Source organism: Callorhinus ursinus, unplaced genomic scaffold, assembly GCF_003265705.2.
Source record: "Callorhinus ursinus isolate GAN/ISIS: 27379988/994484 unplaced genomic scaffold, GSC_fseal_2.0 scaffold5, whole genome shotgun sequence".
NCBI classification, from domain to species: Eukaryota; Metazoa; Chordata; class Mammalia; order Carnivora; family Otariidae; genus Callorhinus; species Callorhinus ursinus.
Window position 1 is genome coordinate 19,478,930 of NW_027397067.1, and position 20,576 is coordinate 19,499,505.

The following is a 20,576-nucleotide window of genomic DNA, read 5'->3' on the forward strand; positions in this document are numbered from 1 at the left end:
ACCGATTTTCTCCTGTAATATAACTAGAGAAAGTACCACCATGCTAATAACCCAGGACAACAGGAATGCAAGAGGATTCTGAAGCTCACAGATTTGTTAACTGTTTGGTAAATGGTTGAAATTTACAAGAGATTTTCTGTATTTATTTAGAATTTCAGCAGGAAATGGAACCAAAGCTGAGTTGTCCAAAAAGGTTAAGGCTTCACATCAAGCAAGACCCTTGGAATCTTCCCAGCAGTGTCCGGAATCTTGCTCAGAACATCAGAAAATTTGTTGAAGGTCAGGACGAAAAGCAAAGAATATTGCATAGTATTAGCAATAATCATTTAAAACCAAAAGTTCAGGAATGCCCTGATTACTTTTTGCAGTGTTTCATATTATGAGGAAAATCAAAGAACTGGAAAGGGTGAGGGACGAAGGAAGCAAAAGAAAGAATAGGATTTTAGAGCCTTATGTTCCAAGGATCTAAATGATGTACACTGTATCATGGAGAATATTCGCAGTGAATAAAATAAGGGCTTATACTTGGGAGGACATGGAATGTAGAGAGTTTCATATTTTATAATATGAAACAATATCAGCAAAATTTCTGAAGGAGTCACAAAAGTCATGAAACTAAGTTTTATGGGAAGCCTAAAAAATTAATTGTGAATCTGTGAGAATCAAAATAATAGGATAGCTTATATCATTGGTTTATAAGTTTCGTATTTGTCTAAATTTCTTGCTATTAACTATCATGACATTGTTTACTCAACATCCTCTAATTGATACAATCTGCAGTTGGAGATACAACATTTCAGGACAGTTCTAGTGCATCTGATTACATGTTGTTTAGGGTCAGGGTACTAAGTAGAAAATTCTGAGAGTTTCCAAAACAAATATGGTGGAGAAGATGAAGTGAGAAATTTGTTTAATGTTTTAAAATGCCTAATTCGGTGATTTTCTTTCCAGCATTAGACCAGTGGCTGGCGATAATCTGGAGATATTTTTCAGTTGTAACAATTGTGGGGGTGCCCCTGGCAGCGAGTGTGTAGAGGCCAGGGATGCTGTGAAATGTTCTGCAATGTACAGGACAGTCCCTCACAACAAAGAATTATTTGGCCCAAAATGTCAATAGTGCTGAGGTTAAGAAACCTCCACAATAAATAAGTATTTATTTAAATTTTTATTCCTCAGTCGTTTGTATGTCAGTTGCATGTGGTAAGTAGTACTCAGCAGAATTACAGCATACCCCCAGTCCCTGCCATCTTTTTGAGGATAAATTAGAGAGAGTTGTGTACTTTGCTGACAAAAGACAGCTCTCAAATCTGATAGAGTCTGAGCCTGTGACATGGGCCTCAGTTTCTTCTTTTACCAAAAGATAGAGATGTGTATATGTTTTGTGATTACTAAGTCGTCTGCCTCGAAATATACTCAGATATAACAGCTTAGATACTTATTCGAGATCAGTAGAGGAAAGGTTTGTACAGATATGGAAAGCTCCAAATAAATCACGGCAATTCTATTGTGTGAAAAAATCTTTTGTTTTTGACAGCTGGATTTCTTGGCTACATTTTTATTTTATAGCTAAATATAATGGTTACTTGTGACAGATTCTAACATCATATTTAATGAAAAGTCTGAATTTAAAACCTCCCAAGGTGGGCGCCTGGGTGGCTCAGTTGGTTAAGCGACTGCCTTCGGCTCAGGTCATGATCCTGGAGTCCCGGGATCGAGTCCCACATCGGGCTCCCTGCTCAGCAGGGAGTCTGCTTCTCCCTCTGACCCTCTTCCCTCTCGTGCTCTCTATCTCTCATTCTCTCTCTCTCAAATAAGTAAATAAAATCTTTTAAAAAAAAAAACCCAAAGTAAAGAATAAAAAAAAATGATAAATACATTTTGTAAAGACTGCTTGGTTTAAGGAATTTAAACATATATTTTACTGAGTAAAAAGTTTTTGTTTTTTTCTTTTTGTAGAATAAGTGCCAGTATCATAACACCCTAGGAATTATAATTCATGAATCTAAATGCACTTGTTCTCTCTACCCCTGAAACTAATAATACACTATGTGTTAACTAACTTGAATTTAAATAAAATCTTTAAAAATATATAAATGCATTTGTTCTCATCATCTTTGAGGGTTTTTTTTTACATTATAATTGTTTTCAGAGTAAATGCTATATCAGTTAAGAACAGAGAAATCTTTAAACCTTTTCTTGTTTTGTTTTTTGAGGAGCTTTATCTTTAAGATATAAACTTTTTCTAATGCAGGATAAAAAGCTTAATTTTTTTTAGAGAAACTTTTTTACCTTTTTTTACAATTTTATTTTATTATGTTATATTAATTACCATACATTACATCATTAGTTTTTGATGTAGTGTTCCATGATTCACTGTTTGCGTATAACGCCCACTGCTCCATTCAATACGTGCCCTCTTTAATAAGCTTAATTTTTAATGGTATTTGTTTTGAAAATCTTACATTTTCATCTTAAGTCCTACTTTTATACCCTCAATACCTCACTCGAATCACAAGAAGCAGCTGTAGGAATGATAACTATTTATACATATTGATTGATGTATGTTGTGAATATAGATGCCATTCTTGGTCAGGGGAGTCCAACAGCTGGCTGAGTGTGGTTGGGTATGCTGAGTGTCTTCCAGTGAATGGTGTGGGGAGGGCCCTTTGCAAAATTTTAAGTTATATCCCTGGTTGCAAGTTTTAGTGAGATGTAGTTATTCTTTGGATAAGTGCTGTGATTGTCACTATGTTAAATGAGTTTTTAAAAAATGATTAATCACTAGCTCAGCCCAGTGGACTGTCAAGGAACAGGTCATGCTGTCATTTCCTTGTCATCTGTGTGTTGTCTGGTCCTATTATACAGGATGGAAGCAGCAGCATTGAGATCCTTATAATCAACTGCTTGTTATATTAGAAGTAACCTCACCAATTCATTATGAATTTATTCTATTCAACTTAAAGTAATTTTCATTCTATTTCCCAATTGTCTTTATATAGGGAATTGTTTAACGAAGGGTTAGGTCTTGGCTAGCAATTCAGTGTAATGTCGCCTTGCCAGAATTCGTGGTTTATATATGTAGCTGGGATAACCCCATTCTCATGTTTCTGTAGGGGATGAAAAAAGTAATGTCTTTTTTTCCTTCTCCCCTTCTAGGTTCTTTTGCTGGGCTCTATAAATTAGTCAGACTAAAGACAAATTAACAAGGGAAACACATAAATTTGTTTAATATGTTTTACATGATACAGGAGCCTTTGTAACGAAATGAAGACCAGAAGAAATGGTTAAACCTGAGTGCTTTTATACTAGGTTTGATAAAGAGTAGAAAGTTTTGGAAAAATGTGATAGGATGAAAGGGTATGTGCTAAGGGTAGTAAACTAGAGAAACTTCACAAGGCCTGTTCCTCTCAGTGTCTCTCTATCATTGGAAATAAGGAAGCTCCTTTACTCTGGGATTGGGAAGGCACTTCTCACAAAAGGGTTTTATGACCAGTTTCAGGGGAGTTGGGGGAGGTCAGAGAGACCTCCATACACCTGCTGTTTATCAGATTCCTTCAGCTTAAAATTTTCAGTATTGCCATATTTTGGGGTAGCGTGTTCTGAACCTCATCATTCGTTCATCTCTGAGTTCAAAATATCCTATCAAATATATACCAAATGGTATCAAAACATAATAATTCTGTGATCTTTATATAGGAAGTACTGTTACAGTGCCATTCCTAAGCTACATCACACTGTGTCATTCATGTGTTCATATCATAGCTTGCCAAACTGAGGGTAGAGGAGAGCAGAAAACACAGTGCGCTAAACGGGGGATAGATTCATTTTGTCCTGTCACTAAACAGTAAGATGATGCCTGCCTCCTGCTTCATCACTACACTAAATTATGGTCTCAAATTATCAGCCAACTGAAGATGTTTTTACTTGATTAGCACACTGTGATACTGTGATTTATATAAGAAATATATATTTGGTCTTTGTCCCCTTTCCTGGCACAGACTTCCTGAAACTCTTGGAATTTCTTATGATGAGAACTATAAAGGTATCTTTTGTTATGCCAGTGAGGTGACTTTTGGAAAACTTCTCAGAATGGGAGCTGGTTGCCAAGGAAGCCAACCATGCGATTAGAGGGTTGGAACTTTCAGTCCCACCCCCGACTTCTGGGAGTAGAGAGGGGTTGGAGATTGAGTTCCGACACCAATGACCAATGATTTAATCAGTCGTGCCCATGTAATGAAGCCTCCGTAAGATCCCAAAAGGATGAGGTTCAGAGAGCTTCCACGTTGGTTCTAGAAGAGTGGTGCATGTAGAGAGCATGGAAGTGCTGCACCATTTCCCCATGCATTACCCAGTTCCTCTTCCACCTGGCTCCTGAGCTATATCCTTTTACCATAAATGAGTGATTTAGTAGGTAAAATGTTTCTCAGAGTTCTGTGAGCCACTGTAGCAAATTAATCAAATGTAAGAGAGAGTCACTGAAACCTCCAATCTGTAGCCAGTTAGTCAGAAGCATAGGTGACTTGTAGTTGGCACCTGAAGTGTGTGTGTGGTGGGGGGCAGTCTTGTGGAACTGAGCCCTTACCCTGTGAGATCCGATGCTATCTCCAGGTAGATAATGCCAGAATTGAGTTGAATTAATAGGATACCCAGATAGTGTTAGACAATTGCTTGATGGTGTGGGGAAAAAAACACACATTGGAACTGGTGACAGAATTGGACCCACCGTCGCCTTAAATTCAAATGTTTATTAGTAAACACATTTTCAGTTCTTGCCCCCTACAAAAGTTGTGCTTTTTTCAAAATCTCCCATTGTTTCAGCAACTTATATTTTTTTTTCATTTTTTCCCTCTGCCTTTGTCCCAAATACCCTAAAGAACTTCTTCCTCTTTTGTTTTTTTAATGAAAAGTCTCCAGTTTTCCCCTTTTTCTTCTTACCTCAGTAATTGGAACAGCTTTCTGGATAATCCCCCATCTCTGTCTTTTCTGATTTATATATTACTATGTACTATATTCAACTTCCTAAAATATTATGTTCATTTTAGTACTCTGCCCCAGAACCATACAGTGATTTTTTGTTAGATAAGTCTAAACTCATCGATCTGATGTTGGATGCTGTTTTTCAATGAGGCTTTCTAATTGTATCCCAATCTCAGTCTCTAAATGATATAATAAAATCTTTTCTATGCTAGTTTGTTGGATATTTGGTATTCATTCTTTACTATATTCTCTTGCTAGCACTCTTTCCCACTCTTAGGATGTGTACCTACTCCCTTGACATTGTAACTTTAAAAAATTTAAAAACATTTTCAAGACTCAGAATTCTATACCAACTTTTTAGCTGGATTCAGATTACAGTAATAACAGTGCTTCACAGATACACAGCATGTTAAATAATTTTTCAAGGCTTTTAATATATATCCCCATTTATTTTTCCTATACAGGCCTATAAAATAGATAAGATAGGTGTTATCATCACTTATGAATGAGCACCTTGAAACTCAAAGTATGGTTGACCATTGAACAGCATAAAGGTTAGGGGCACTGACTCCCTGCACAGTCAAAAACCTGTGTATAGTTTTGACTCCCCCAAAACCTCACTGCTGACCAGAGCCTTACTGATAACATAAACAATCAGTTAGTACATATTTTGTATATTATATGTATCCTGTACTGTATTCTTTCAATAAAGGAAGTTAGAGAAAAGAAAATGTTAAGAAAATCATGATGAAAAGAAAAATACATTTATAGTACTATACTGTGTTTATAGAAAAAATTCCACACATGAGTGGACGCATGCAGTTCAAACCTGTGTTGTTCAAGGGTCAACTATGGCTTAGCCATTTTCTGAAGACCGCAAAGCTAGTACAGGAGTACTCCATTATCCACTGTTTTGCTTTCCTTGGTTTCAGTTACTCTTAGTCAACGACAATCCAGAAGGGGATGATCCTCTTTCTGACTTATTGTCAGAAGGTCAGTAGTAGCCTAACTCTTTGTCACGATGCCTACATCATTCCCCTCACTTCATCTCATCACACAGGCATTTTATCATTTCACATCATCACAAGAAGAATGAGTATGGTACAGTAAGATATTTTGAGAGAGAGAGAAAGACCACATTCATATAACTTTTAATACAGTATATCATTATAATTATTCTATTTTATTACTAGTTCTTGTTGTTAATCTCTTACTGTGCCTAATTTGTAAATTAAACTTTGTCATAGGTATACGTATGTACAGGAAAAACTGTAGTATATATAGGGTTTGGTACTATCCATGGTTTCAGGCACCCACTGGGGGTCTTGGAATGTCCCACATAGATAAAGGGGGACATCTGTAGCAGATGGGTCTTGTGACTCTTCGTCCAGGGTACTTTCCTGCCTCTGAAATTCTCTTGTTCTTGTGTTCTCACTTATAAAATGTAATGTCCTCTCAAGTATCTCCTATATTTCTTATCAGGTAATTTTGTCACTCTGACTCTATTGTGAACCTGTTTGGATTAGGATGCAGCTTAACCTTTTTTATTTCCCATAATCTTGGACACATAAAGAAGCTCTGTATGTTTTTCTGTTTACTTATTGCGAGTAAACTATTTACCAATTAGAAGTAAAGCAATGAGTATGAAGTTAATACACATCATTTATCAAACATTTGTGATTGCTCTTGTTTGGAGATGGGTTGGGAAGAAGAGTATTTGGAACTATTTAGTATTGTTCTGCCCTTTAGGGCAGTTCTTGACTTATAGATTGGAAAGGAAGTCTAAAGAGAGAGATTGTATATATATATAATATATACACTGTGTATATTACATATATACACATATACACATGCTATATAATCTCCAAGTATAATCTGTATAATTACAAGTAATTTATAATTCTAATATATAATGAATAATATGATATGTATAATTATATATAAAGATTATAAAATGCATAAATAATCTTTAAAAGTTTAAGTAACTAAGAAAAAATGCTGTTTGAGAGCTTATTGATCAAGACCATAATAGCTGTAGGAGTTTAGAGAACACCATGCAAACTACAGCAGTTAAGGATGACTTAACAAAGGTAGCAGGATTTGAATGGTGTTTCACAGGCTAATTTAATTCAGAACTGTAAGAAATTTTATCATCTTGAGCAATGGATAGAATTTATATGGACAGATAGGAAGAACATCATGTCAAGTAAATGGGATTTTTATTATCTAATATAGTAAGATTGTGCTAATTTTTACACAGTTAAAATGTGGAGCTAGTGACAGAAAAAGACTGAACAACTAACCGTTAATGTTTTCTTTTTCTGCAGAGGTAAAGTGTAGGATACTCCTGGCTCTTCTTGAGTATTCAGGTAATATTTTTCATTTTTTTTACTACTTGAAATTATTGTGGTCCATGACCTTAGAAGTTTCATGATACCAACGCAATGCCTTCAACAAATCAGATGGAAATACAGTCCCTACTTTCTCTAAAATCTTGCAAAGATTTAAGAAAATACTTAGTTTTAATAAAAACATGCTCATTTTCAATTATAGGTACAAACATGGAAACGTATATAAGTATTTATATAGAATGTAGTTAAAAAGGAGAAAGGAAGCAGGTTTGGGTAAAGTTAATTGTGCAAATGGGTTTTACTGTGGAACTATGTCTAACTTTTGTTTATGAACAAGGATGTAGGTGGGCTCAGATTCAAGGGTTGGAAAAGCAGACCTATACTTTGGAAGGAGGAGGCTTTTACAATCTACCACACCTGGAAAATTTAAATTATAAGTGAATGAATGAGTCAAGTTAACCAGAGGGCTTTTTTTTTTGTTTGTTGGCCGGTTTTTGCTTTAATTAAACACGTAGTTGTCTTGCTTTTTTGACTGAGTAATAACAAAAATATCTTAGTTTTTTTAGTTTTACTAATAAACACACAGTTGATAGACCTCATATTTATGAATTTCCTTGGGTCCTCACAATCACTGTATGAGAATATTATTATCTTTCCACAGGTTTAAAAGTGAAGAAATTAACATTCAGGCTGATTAATAAGAATAACTAGAAATGGTATTCATTCAACACATATTTTTGAGCATCTGGAAGATTAGATGCTTGATTGAGTAAATGCATAAATAGTAGGTGGCAGATGAAATTCAAACTTAGTTATGGCAATTCCAGAAGTGGTCCTGGAATGCATTGCTGTATTAATTAATATTCAAATGGCTATTCTTACAGATCCTTATTTTGATTTCAATTTTATTTTTCTATTCCTATCATAAGTCTCCTTTTTCCTACTTTCTTTTCCCCTCGTTTACATAGGATGGCACCAGAATGTAGCCAAATTACTCTATATTGTTGGCTACAGAATTATGCTCTCCACTTGAAAAGGGTAGATTGTGTCAGCTAAATATTATTTTTAACTCACCTCTATTCCTATCCTTCTCTCTCTGTAATCTCTCTTTTATCTCTCTGTTGTTATTTTTTTATTATTATTTTCTTTTCCCTACAGTCTCAGAATAATGACTGGAATTACTTGTGTGTGTGTTATTCTTTTTAGACCAGCTATGGAATTTGAGCTTTTTAAACTGTGGAGAGTAAATAAAGTGTTACTATTTTAAAACATGTTTGTAGAAGGTGAGTTTAAGTAGGTGCTCAAATACTGGAATGAAACGGAAGCCTTTGATAAGTAAAACATCCATTTCTTTTGAGTGTATTCCCACTACAAGAGAATTCTTACTCTGCAAAAACAATAAACAATAAACAAACTGTCACCAAAAAACAGCACCCTGCTTTTCTTCTTTTGCTGGAAGCTGGAAGCAGCTGTTGTTGATCCTGCCATAGTTCTTATTGATAAAAATGAGGAATGAGAATAGTTTTGGGGAAGGATGGACATTCGTGAATTTCGAACAGCTGCGTAATTAAAAGAAGAGACTTGTCAGTTTTTCCTGGGAGTTTGCTTATATTGGTGTCTTTATCCGTCATATGGTTCCTTCCCTGGTCAGCAATAGAACTGAGCCCCCTTCAGTGCCAGGCACCCTGCTAGATGCTGGAGAAAAGAAAAATCACAATAACAATACTGTGCAATTTCACTTTGCTAACTGAGCCATTTATCTTTATTGCAGATCTAAGTAGAAATAACCCATAATATATAAAGGAATCTGATACCTAGGATTATATGGTTTAAAATGAGTGGACTGGGTAGATGAAAGCAGATTATATGTCTCTAGGTCCATGAGCACCATTCACATTATATGCTACTTCCTCTGTCCTTGATGTGCTGGTGTTCTCTTGGGGAACCCAAACATGTAAACAAACTCCCACACTGCTGAGTGATGAGCCATCTAGTATAGGGATGTCCCCTGGACCGTGATGGCAGAGCAGGAACTCCATAATACCTATGGAAGGAGAGAGGAAATTTTGCAAGGGTAGATAATATTTCAGTAGTTCAATGGGTTCCAGTAGTTCAAGGAGTTGACTCTTAAGGACCATTTATTTTATTTTATTTTTTATTATGTTCAGTTAGCCACTGTATAGTACATCATTAGTTTTTGATGTAATGTTCAGTGATTCATTAGTTGTGTGTAACACCCAATGCTCATCACAACACGTGCCCTCCTTAATACCCATCACCCTGTTACCACATCCCCCAGCCCCCTCCCCTCTGAAAGCCTCAGTTTGTTTCCCAGGGTCCATAGTCTCTCATGGTTCGTCTCCCTCTCTGATTTCTCCCCCTTCAGATTTCCCTCCCTTCCCTTATGGTCCTCTGTGCTATTGCTTATGTTCCACATGTGAGAGAAACCATATGATAATTGTCTTTCTCTGCTTGACTTACTTCATTTAGCATAATCCCCAATACAGATAAAGGGCTGTTATCTAAGATCTATAAAGAACTTCTCAAACTCAACACTCAAAAAACAAATAACCCAGTCAAAAAATGGGCAGACGACATGAACAGACACTTCTCCAAAGAAGATATACAAACGGCTAAAGACACATGAAAAAATGCTCAACACCACTAGCCATCAGGGAAATACAAATCAAAACCACAATGAGATACCTACCACCTTATCCCAGTTAGAATGGCAAAAATTAACAAAACAGGAAACAGCAAATGTTGGCAAGGATGTGGAGAAAGGGGAACCCTCCTAGACTGTTGGTAGGAATGCAAGCTGGTACCGCCACTCTGGAAAACAGTATGGAGGTTCCTCAAGATGTTAAAAATAGAGCTACCCTATGACCCAGCAATTGCACTACTAGGTATTTACCCCAAAGATACAGAGGTAGTGAAAAGAAGGGGCATGTGCACCCCAATGTTCATAGCAGCAATGTCCACGATAGCCAAACTGTGGAAGGACAATTTAAAGTTTGCTGGTGGAGAGGGTAGGAAAGTGCCCACAGCCAGAAGGCCCATGGACAAAGGTGTGAGCTATAAGAGCATTTATAAGGGTATTTAACATTTGAGGAACCTGAGCAGTGGTGTGTGGCTCAAAGAGAAGAGTTCTGTACAGCCAGAACTTTCAGATATATTGTTTTGTTATATTCTCATAACAAGCCTGGGAAGATTGTTGCTGGTGTAGAGGATGAATGAAGGGAAGTAATGCATTTATACGCTGTCAGCATAACTTGAGGGTAGATTGTATAGACCCTTTTCTGCCACTCTGAGTTTTTTACCTTTATTACTCACTGGGAGGTGATAATGTGTACAGTTACTTGAAAAAGTATGTACAGTTACTTGAAAAAGTATCATCAGTATGATGGGCATATTGAAGTCTATGCAAACAAGTCATTTACTCTATGGGAAATAGGAAAGTGCAACTGAAAATCACCTCATAAAGTAGTAAGGAGTTGTAAGGTGTTTCAAATTTTCATTTGGAATATGTTGGTTTGAAATTATTTTTAAATTTTTTATTGTTATGTTAATCACCATATATTACATCATTAGTTTTTGATGTAGTGTTCCATGATTCATTGTTTGTGCATAACACCCAGTGCTCCATGCAGAATGTGCCCTCTTTAATACCCATCACCAGGCTAACCCATCCCCCTACCCTCCTCCTCTCTAGAACCCTCAGTTTGTTTTTCAGAGTCCATCAGCTCGCATGGTTCATCTCCCCCTCTGACTTACTCCCCTTCATTCTTCCCCTCCTGCTATCTTCTTTTTCTTTTTTCTTAACATATGTTGCATTATTTGTTTCAGAAGTACAGATCTGTGATTCAACAGTCTTGTACAATTCACAGCGCTCACCATAGCACATGCCCTCCCCAATGCCTATCACCCAGCCACCCCATCCCTCTCACCCGCCACCACTCCAGCAACCCTCAGTTTGTTTCCTGAGATTAAGAATGTCAGTGTGGTCCAGGGCATATTGCATATAAAATTCTCTTACTCTGCTGTGAGCATAGACATGGCCGAGGCCTCCACTTGGACACCTTCAAACCCCCAGTAATTGGTGCCATGTTTAAGTCCTGTGGTATATTCAGTGCAAAAAGTTTGAAGTAGTGAAGAAATACAACTTTTGTGTGATCAGTTCTGATTTGAGAATGAGGTTGAATGAAAATTTTATTGCTTAAAATGCATGTAGAATATAGTAGCAGAATGTAAACATTTAAGTATTCTAAGGTTAAAAAAAAGGGGCATTTCTTCTCAAAAGCAATTTGAAGATAACTATTTCTGCTAGTGGCAAAGTTACTAACCCTTGTGATCTAAAGGTTTTTCAGTGGAACTGGATCCTTCCTTCTCTAACTTGAGCTTTCCATTGTTGATAGAAGGCATTTCTTTCCAATTCAATTTTGATTATGAAATTATTCTCAGGTTATAAGTGGAAGTATTTCTGCCAAAACTACTGAAGGATTATTTTAATTTCCCTAGATTTTCTGCTTTGCTATAGAACAACAGAAAGCAAAACAAGACTGTACAATAAAGATATAGGGCAATTTTATTTAGTTTCTGTCTTGCATCTCAGCACTGCAGCTACACATTTGGGCTAACAAGCTATGTGAATTACCCTTTTAGGTCAAACTAAATCCAGACACTACAAGAAGAGAATGAGCTCATACATTTTCATTTCACTTAATTTGTTTGTTAGTTACTCTACTGGTTCATTATTTTCACCTATTAATTCAGTAAATAGTTATTGAATGTCTACACTTTGTTAGAAATTGTGTACAACAGAATAGGTGTTTTGCTTTTTTCTTAATCAAGAATTGGACAAAGTTTTTTCCTACTTGAGCTATTTTACAGTTACTTGTAAAACACTCTTTTCCATCTATTTGAATGAGGCACATGGTATATAATTAAGGGAAATGTCTGACACATGTTATTGATTAAATTAATAAGTTGAACCATATGGAATTGCCATATTCGACCATTTTGACCAAGTAAAGCAACAAGTTCGTATAGATCAACATAATAAATGAATATTTGCATTATAAAATTAAATATTTTAAATATTTAATCCTTTTTCTAATAAAATTTTCAAGAGTAGCTTTTACTAACAGTGAAACGAGGTAACACACAGCAATTACATTATGTGTTCACATGCCTTTGATGGTTATTAAAAACATATGTCCATTGTTCTTGGTAAACAACTTAAAAATTATGCCTTTTTATCGATAAAGCAAGAACTCATGGCAACATTTATGTCTATGTTATGCACTAATATTGACAGTGCTTCATTTCAGAAAATTCTGAGCCCTTGAAATATTCAATACACTTCTGAAAATACGAGTATTTTTTCTTTTGTTGTTCATCTAGTACAAGTGATTTCTCAATGAACAGAATGTATGGCTTGGCATTTATATAGTTCATGGAGTTTGTAAATATCCAAAAATGCAAAGAGGTGAATCTCTGTGATCAGGTTCTCAGAGGCAAGCTTCTTTCCACTTGAAAAAACTGTGGCCCAGGAGTGGCCATTCACAGGTAAATATAGCTTAAATATGGGTCAATCAAAAATCAAGCCAATTGCAGAATAAGAATCCTGGTGAAAATCAACGTATGTTAAACTGTAAACACATTCCTTATTTCAGAGAAATACAATAATTTATAAACTGGACATATTTATAACTCATGAAGTTTAATAGGTAAATCCAAGAGATCCAGGTTTTGCTTATTGTTACAATCAGACATCAATACTCTTTCCCTATGTGCATTTCACCTTAATATTTGAGTAAGTTTATTAGGTCATTTAAAAAAATTAGTATTGGGGCGCCTGGGTGGCTCAGTCGGTTAAGCGTCTGCCTTTGGCCCAGGTCATGATCCCGGGGTCCTGGGATCGAGTCCCACATCGGGCTCCCTGCTAAGCAGGGAGTCTGCTTCTCCCTCTGCCGCTGCCCCCTCCCCGTGCTCATGCTCTCTCTCTCTCTCCCCCTCTCCCTCTCCCCTCCCCTCTCTGTCCCTCTCAAATAAATAAATAAAATCTTTAAAAAAATAAAAATAAAAAAATTAGTATTAATGTATTTCATTGCCAACACAAACTAAAAAATTGGACTTTGATTTTCCTTTAGGGAGTATCATGCAACAAACACAAACTGTGTTCCATCAAAAAATAACCAAACCCTCATTTTTTTCCCTTGGGTTTTATAAAACAATTTAATGATTGCAAAATAAAGTCACAATTAAGAAAAACTTAATTTTTCTTTACATTTTTCTGGTGTTTAATATTTTTTAAACAGTGTCTGTGCCAAAGTGTTTGTGCTCATTAGTAGAGCTCAAATTCACATTTTTCACATGGTTTGAGTTTGGTGAAAGGATGAAATAACACCAGCTATATATGCTTAATGAATTGGTTTTCTTTACCTGTGACATTTTTCCAAAACTGTCTTTATGTCTTCCTGGCTTACAGACAGTGAGACACAGCTCCGAAGAGACATGGTTTTCTGCCAAAGTCTTGTGGCCACCGTGTGTGCCTTCTCCGAGCAGCTCATGGCAGCCTTAAACCAGATGTTTGACAACAGCAAAGACAATGAGATGGACACGGGAGAAGCCAGCAGAAGGTGGCTGGACCAGATAGCGAATGCAGGTGTTCTTTTTCACTTCCAGTCACTCCTGTCGCCAAACCTGGTAAGGAATCACAATGCCTCCCACTGGAGCATACGCTGTAACATATTCCCAGATAAGAAGTGGTTATTCATTATGTGTCAGCAGTCAGCTACTTGAAAAGAAGGCATTTTGCCAGGGGCAATTATGATTTAGGTAAGTAGATAGAAGGTATTCCTTCTTTCCTGATTTTTATTTGCTCTCTGGCTGCAAAAAGCTGAGAAAGCCTCCATCTGTTACAAATTCCTGTATCCCTAAGCACTGACTGAGAAAGATCATCAGAGGGAAGAGGGTCTTTCTGCTGTGGTTCCTTATTTCCAGTCCAGAAGAAACAGCCTGCCCTGAAACCCAAGCTCCCGTTGAGGTTGATGTTGGGAGCATGCTTGATAGACAATATCTGACAACTTACATGCCATACTGTCTGACAGTCTGTTTAAAATTTGTGTATGTTCAACGATTTTATTTCCTTTCTTTGTATGCATGTTTGTCCTGTTAAATCTAAGAATATTCCATATTCCATATTTATGCATCCATTTCCCACAGTGCTATGAGGAAAGTATCTCAAAATATTTGACAAATAAAAGTGGTTTTTTAACATATCCTTTTTGTGGTTCTGATAGTTGTCATGATGTTTAAGGCAAATATGTTCACTCATATATACACTTAAGGAGCTCATTAAATAGAATCGTGATTTTATTTTATTTTTTTTAAAGATTTTATTTATTTATTTGAGAGAGAATGAGAGATAGAGAGCACGAGAGGGAAGAGGGTCAGAGGGAGAAGCAGACTCCCTGCTGAGCAGGGAGCCCGATGTGGGACTCGATCCCGGGACTCCAGGATCATGACCTGAGCTGAAGGCAGTCGCTTAACCAACTGAGCCACCCAGGCGCCCTAAATAGAATTGTGATTTTAAACATGAGATGCTGTGTCACCCATTAAATTACACACAGAATATGTGGCTACCAAGTAATGGTTGAGTTTTTAAACAGATGTATGTGACTTTATATATAAAGTGACTATACACTTTAATGAGGATAGGAAGGTAATTGCAGTATTGCAGTCGTAAAATGGTTCTGGAATGAAAGGTAAGGAAGTCCACCTCAGTGTACCTCAGAGAAACAGATACTTTTGAAAAGACTTCTACGTACTCCATATTGGTGATCAGTTTCTTATTTGGTTGCCAGTAAAACTAAGAAAGGTTTAACTAATGAAAATTTTGAAATAAGGCACTTTTAGAAATGTTTTAAAATTTAAGAAATATTAATTAATCATTTCTTATCAAATAGAAATTACATAAGATAGGAAGGCCACTTCCTAACACATGGTAGCATGAAGTGTCTGTTGAATGAGTGAATGAATGAGGCTTCATTCCTATTCTACTCCTACTTTAAAACTGCCATTGTTTAATCTACTAGTAGTAGAATTTCTGGGTAATATGGAAATTCTATGTTTAACATTTTGAAGAAGTGCCATACTATTTTCCAAAATGGCTACACTGACCTCAGTGTCCATCAATAGACAAATGAATATATGATGTACAATACACACACACACACACACACACACACACACACACACACACACACAGGAATATTACTCAGCCATAAAAAAGATGAGATCTTGCCATTTGTGACAACATGGATGGACCTAGAGGGTATAATGTTAGGTGAAATAAGTCAGATTGAGAAAGACAAATACCATATGATTTCACTTATATGTGGAATCTAAAGAACAAAACAAATGGGGGTGCTTGGGTGGCTCAGCTGTTAAGCGTCTGCCTTCAGCTCAGGTCATGATCTCAGGGTCCTGGGATCGAGCCCCACATCGGGCTCCCTGCTCTGCAGGAAGCCTGCTTCTCCCTCTCCCGCTCCCCCTGCTTGGGTTCCCTCTCTCGCCATCTCTCTCTCTGTCAAATAAATGAATAAAATCTTGAAAAAAAAGAACAAAACAAATGAATAAACAAACAAAAGACAGATTCATACCTATAAATACCACAACAAACTGACAGTTGCCAAAGGGAAGGATGGGCAAAATGGGTGAAGGGGAGTGGGAGATGCAGTCTTCCAGTTGTGGAATGAATAAGTCATGGGAATAAAAGGCACAGCATAAGGAAAAATAAAAAAAAGCACAGCATAGGGAATATAGTTAGTGGTATTTTAATAGTGTCGTATGGTGACAGATAGTAACTACAGTGCAGATAGTAACTACAGTTGCGGTGAGCATAGCATAATATGTAGAGAAGTTGAATCACTATGTTGTACACCTGAAACTAATGTAACATTGTGTGTCAACTGTACTCAAAGAAATATATATATGAAATTTTTAAAAATGGCTGTACTATTTTATATTCCCACCCGCAATGTATGAGGGTTACAGTTTCTCCTTACCAACACTTGTGATTGTCTGTTGGATTATAGCCATCCACCTCACAAGTATAGTATCTCACTGCAGTTTTGAGTTGCATTTCCCCAATGGCTAATGATGTTGATCATCTTTTCATGGGCTTTTTGGCCATTTTACATCTTCTTTGGAGAAACACCTATTCAAATCCTTTGTGTGCTTTTTAATTGAATTGCCTTTTTATTGTTTTAAGTTTTAAGAATTCCTTCTAGAGGCTGGATATAAGTCACTTATCAGATACATAAACTACAAATATTTTTGGGATTGCAAACAACATTAAATTTAAAGTAAAAGTCCCAGCACTTGATTAAACTACTACTACTATGTAACACCCAAGAGAAATGAAAACTTTTGCACAAAAACTTGTACACAGATTCTTTGCAAGATTATTCATAATAGCTTAAAAGTAGAAACAGCCCAAATGTCTATGAGTTGCTAATTGGATAAATGAGTTGTGGTACAGACATACCATAGAATATTATTCAGCAGTAAAAGAAGAATGGAATACTGACACATGCTACAACATGGACGGACCTTGAAAACATTATGCTGAGTGAAATAAGCCAGTTGCAAAAGACCACATATTATCTGGGTCCATTATGTTATATGTGAAATAAGCAAATTTCAGAGACTGAAAGCAGACTAGTGGTTGCCTGGGGCCCAGGACTGGGGAAAAGAATGTGGGGCATGAATACTAGTGGTATGAAGTTCCTTTGTAGGGTGGTGCAAATATGGTAAAATTAGATTATGGTGTTAGTTGCACAACTCTGTGAATATACTAAAAATGCCTACACTATACACTTTAAATGGTGAATTTTATATATGTGAATTACATCTCAAGAAACTGTTTTTTTCTTAGTCTTTTGAAACCCTTAACTTCATTTAAAGATTTGATAAAAAATCCAAAGTTGCTTTAAAAAAAAATCAAAGAGATCCATATTTTGTCTGCCTCTGGTAACAAGCGCATAAAAAGTGTGGAAGGTTCTCTGGGAGCGGCAGGAGCCAGGAGTGTGTGTTCGTTCCTGAGCTCTGAGCACAATCCATAGTCACTTGGGTATCACTTTAGCCACATCTGCTGAAGCATCATGGCTTGCACTGTAGCAACCAGAGGCCCACCTGTTTGGGACATTTCTTCTTTGTATGTATTCTTCTTAATTGGGAAAGTACTGATTCTTCAGTCCTGTTCTTCCTCTTCCAGGTTCATGGCATATACTCTTGCTTACTTACTTCAGTGGACTTTAAAAATTAACAGTTCACTAAACATTTTTCCAGCACTTACTGTGCACCATATACTGCATTAAGTACCAAACCAAGGTGCAAAGGTGATGATTGTCTTAATTTTTTGGTTTCCATGCTATAGATCTTTGGGATCTGGGTTGCCTTGGTGATTCTTTTTCACACAATGGACATTCTTTACTATCTCCTTCACCCTCTATTCATGCTGCCCGAAAAATATGGCTATAAGCTTATGGCAACTTTTAAAAATGTATATAAAGTGGGGCTCCTGGGTGGCTCAGTCGGTTAAGCATCCAACTCTTGATCTCAGCTCAGGTCTTGATCTCAGGGTCATGAATCCAAGCCCTGGGCTGGACTCCACACTGGGGTTGGAGCCTACTTTAAAAAAGTGTATATTAAAGCATGTTAAAATCATTATTTAAAAGGATCATTGATACTCTTAAGGAAACAAATGTTACATTTAAAAGATAAGCTGTGTATGATAAGGCTAATTATTCTTTCATCATGCACAAAACTGCTAATAGGAAGGCCAGAATGTAGTACTAGAAAGATAATATTGCTGAGACATGCACTGAACTTGTTACCGCGTCTGGGCTTACTTGCCTCAACTGTAAAATAATATGCTGTTAGAATGAAAGGAGTGATTAAAACAAATCAGATTGCATAGTCACAGGATTTTAGATTAAGGCCCTATAAAGGCAAGTAACATAAAAATGATTCTTGTCCCCAAGACCTTTGGAAGAAAATTCATTGCATACATGCAAATTGCTTTTATTATTATAAACAGGATGGCAACTATGTACTGTAGCTTTTCAATAAAAGGATATTCTTGCCTTTTAGCTGTTACATTTTTAAGGTTATAGAAGTTTAGAGGCAGATAGATGCTTATTGTATACACATATTTTGTAAATGTTAAAAATCATTATGAGGAATTCTTAATCTCGGGATACAAACTGAGGGTTGCTGGAGTGGTGGGGGGTGGGAGGGATGGGGTGGCTGGGTGATAGACATTGGGGAGGGTGTGTGCTATGGTGAGTGCTGTGAATTGTGTAAGACTGATGAATCATAGACCTGTACCTCTGAAACAAATAATACATTATATGTTTAAAAAAAAAAGTAGGAAGGGAAAAATGAAGGAGGGGAAATCGGAGGGGGAGACGAACCATGAGAGACTATGGACGGAGAGGCGAACTGGGGGGTGTGGGGGGGGGGGGGGGTGGGGGGATGGGTTACCCTGGTGATGGGTATTAAAAAGGGCACGTTCTGCGTGGAGCACTGGGTGTTATACGCAAACAATGAATCGTGGAACACTACATCAAAAAGTAATGATGTAATGTATGGTCATTAACATAACATAATAAAATTTTAAAAAATCAATACGGTTTGAATCTAGCTACAATATAGACTGAAAAGTTGTGTAGAACCATTTAGATAATCTAGAAAAAGAAAAATCTAAAACTATAAAAGAGACTTGTAACTTGGAGGGATTTGTTAATTTCATTTTAGGCAGTAAATTCTTAGATAAGTGTTGGTAATTCGGTTTGCATGTAAATAAAACACAAGTGAAGCTACTTAAGGTCTGGGGATGTGATGTTATGTTACGGTCTATCCTATATAATTCTATCATATCATGTATTGTTTCCTTTCCTTTTAGACAGATGAACAAGCCATGCTAGAAGATACACTTGTTGCACTCTTTGATTTGGAAAAAGTTTCTTTTTACTTTAAGCCATCAGAAGAGGAACCACTGGTTGCAAGTAAGTAGTTAAATGGTTCATAGGTGTTTCATAGAATTTTTTTGGCATCAAACAACATATGGCATAACTTTGATATTAATATATTTGATATATAGTTCAAATTGTTTTATACAAAGTATTATATTTAGGGGAAAATAATAATAACCAACTGTGGCAGTGATAGAAAATACATATAATTTAAATCTATAGATAATTCTAAGCTTTTATTTTCATCCATTAGTTTGGCCTCCAAAACTTTTCTTGAGTGTGTGCATCAAAATTTTGTTCTAGTCAAGATTTTCTTTTTTTTTCCTGTTACTGTGATAACATATATAAATGATAAAGTTTACCATTTAACCAGTTTTCAGTGTATAATTCAGTGGCATTAATTACCTTCACAATGTTGTACAACCATTTCCACCACCCATCTTCAAAACTTTTTCATCTTACTTAACAGAAACTCCATACTCATTACCCAATAACTCCCCATTCTTCCTCCTCCAGTCCATAGTAACCTCTGTTCTACCTTCTGTCTCTATGCAGGTGCATAGAGTACTTTACATAAGTGGGATCAGAGAATATTTGTCCTCTCTGCTGCTTTTTTCATGTCAGTTTTTTTAAATAAAAGGACTGCCCTAATATTTCTGGCTATAGTGGATAAACTCAGTGGCCTCCAGGATTTTATGCAAATATATAACAATTATATAGCAAAACTGACTGAATTGAGTTTTCCTTTCTTATTTCAGTTGATCCTGTAGAGAATGTATTAGCAGGCAATGAATACAAGTATTTAGGGCCAAGAAGAAAGAGAGGAAGCCTAAGTTAAGTTCATGTTGTGTAAAATTTAGATCTAAACCAATCAAGAAAGACATAATTATTTGATTTGGCAATAATGGATAAAATTTATAATTCAGAAGATGTAAACATATATTCTACATTTTCCCTACCTTAACAATGAAAATGGCAATCATTACATCTGAGTGTCAAATTTTAATGTGTGTAAATTATAATTACATTAAGTGTCTTGATTCATTTATTTATCCTGTACTGTTTCCAAGATGGCAAAATCTTTCCTGTCTTCTTTGCTGTCATATCTCCGGCACCCAAGAGAGTGTCTGTAATGAAAAAGGCAATATTTTTTTTTCAAGGAAATGAATGAATAAATATCAATTAAGTGTATACAGTCAGTAGG

At 36.3% G+C, this 20,576-nt stretch overlaps 1 protein-coding gene across 3 annotated transcripts in view; it reads left to right on the forward strand.

The window, feature by feature from the left end:
• Positions 1 to 20,576, forward strand: part of PREX2 (phosphatidylinositol-3,4,5-trisphosphate dependent Rac exchange factor 2) — a 294,349-nt gene that overhangs the window by 188,508 nt on the left and 85,265 nt on the right. For all 3 annotated transcript variants that reach the window (XM_025871440.2, XM_073892858.1, XM_073892859.1), the window contains 4 exons: positions 151 to 279; positions 7,305 to 7,346; positions 13,819 to 14,036; positions 19,303 to 19,405. In XM_025871440.2, the coding sequence (XP_025727225.1) occupies positions 151 to 279; positions 7,305 to 7,346; positions 13,819 to 14,036; positions 19,303 to 19,405 (492 nt within the window). The remainder of the gene's footprint in view (positions 1 to 150; positions 280 to 7,304; positions 7,347 to 13,818; positions 14,037 to 19,302; positions 19,406 to 20,576) is intronic.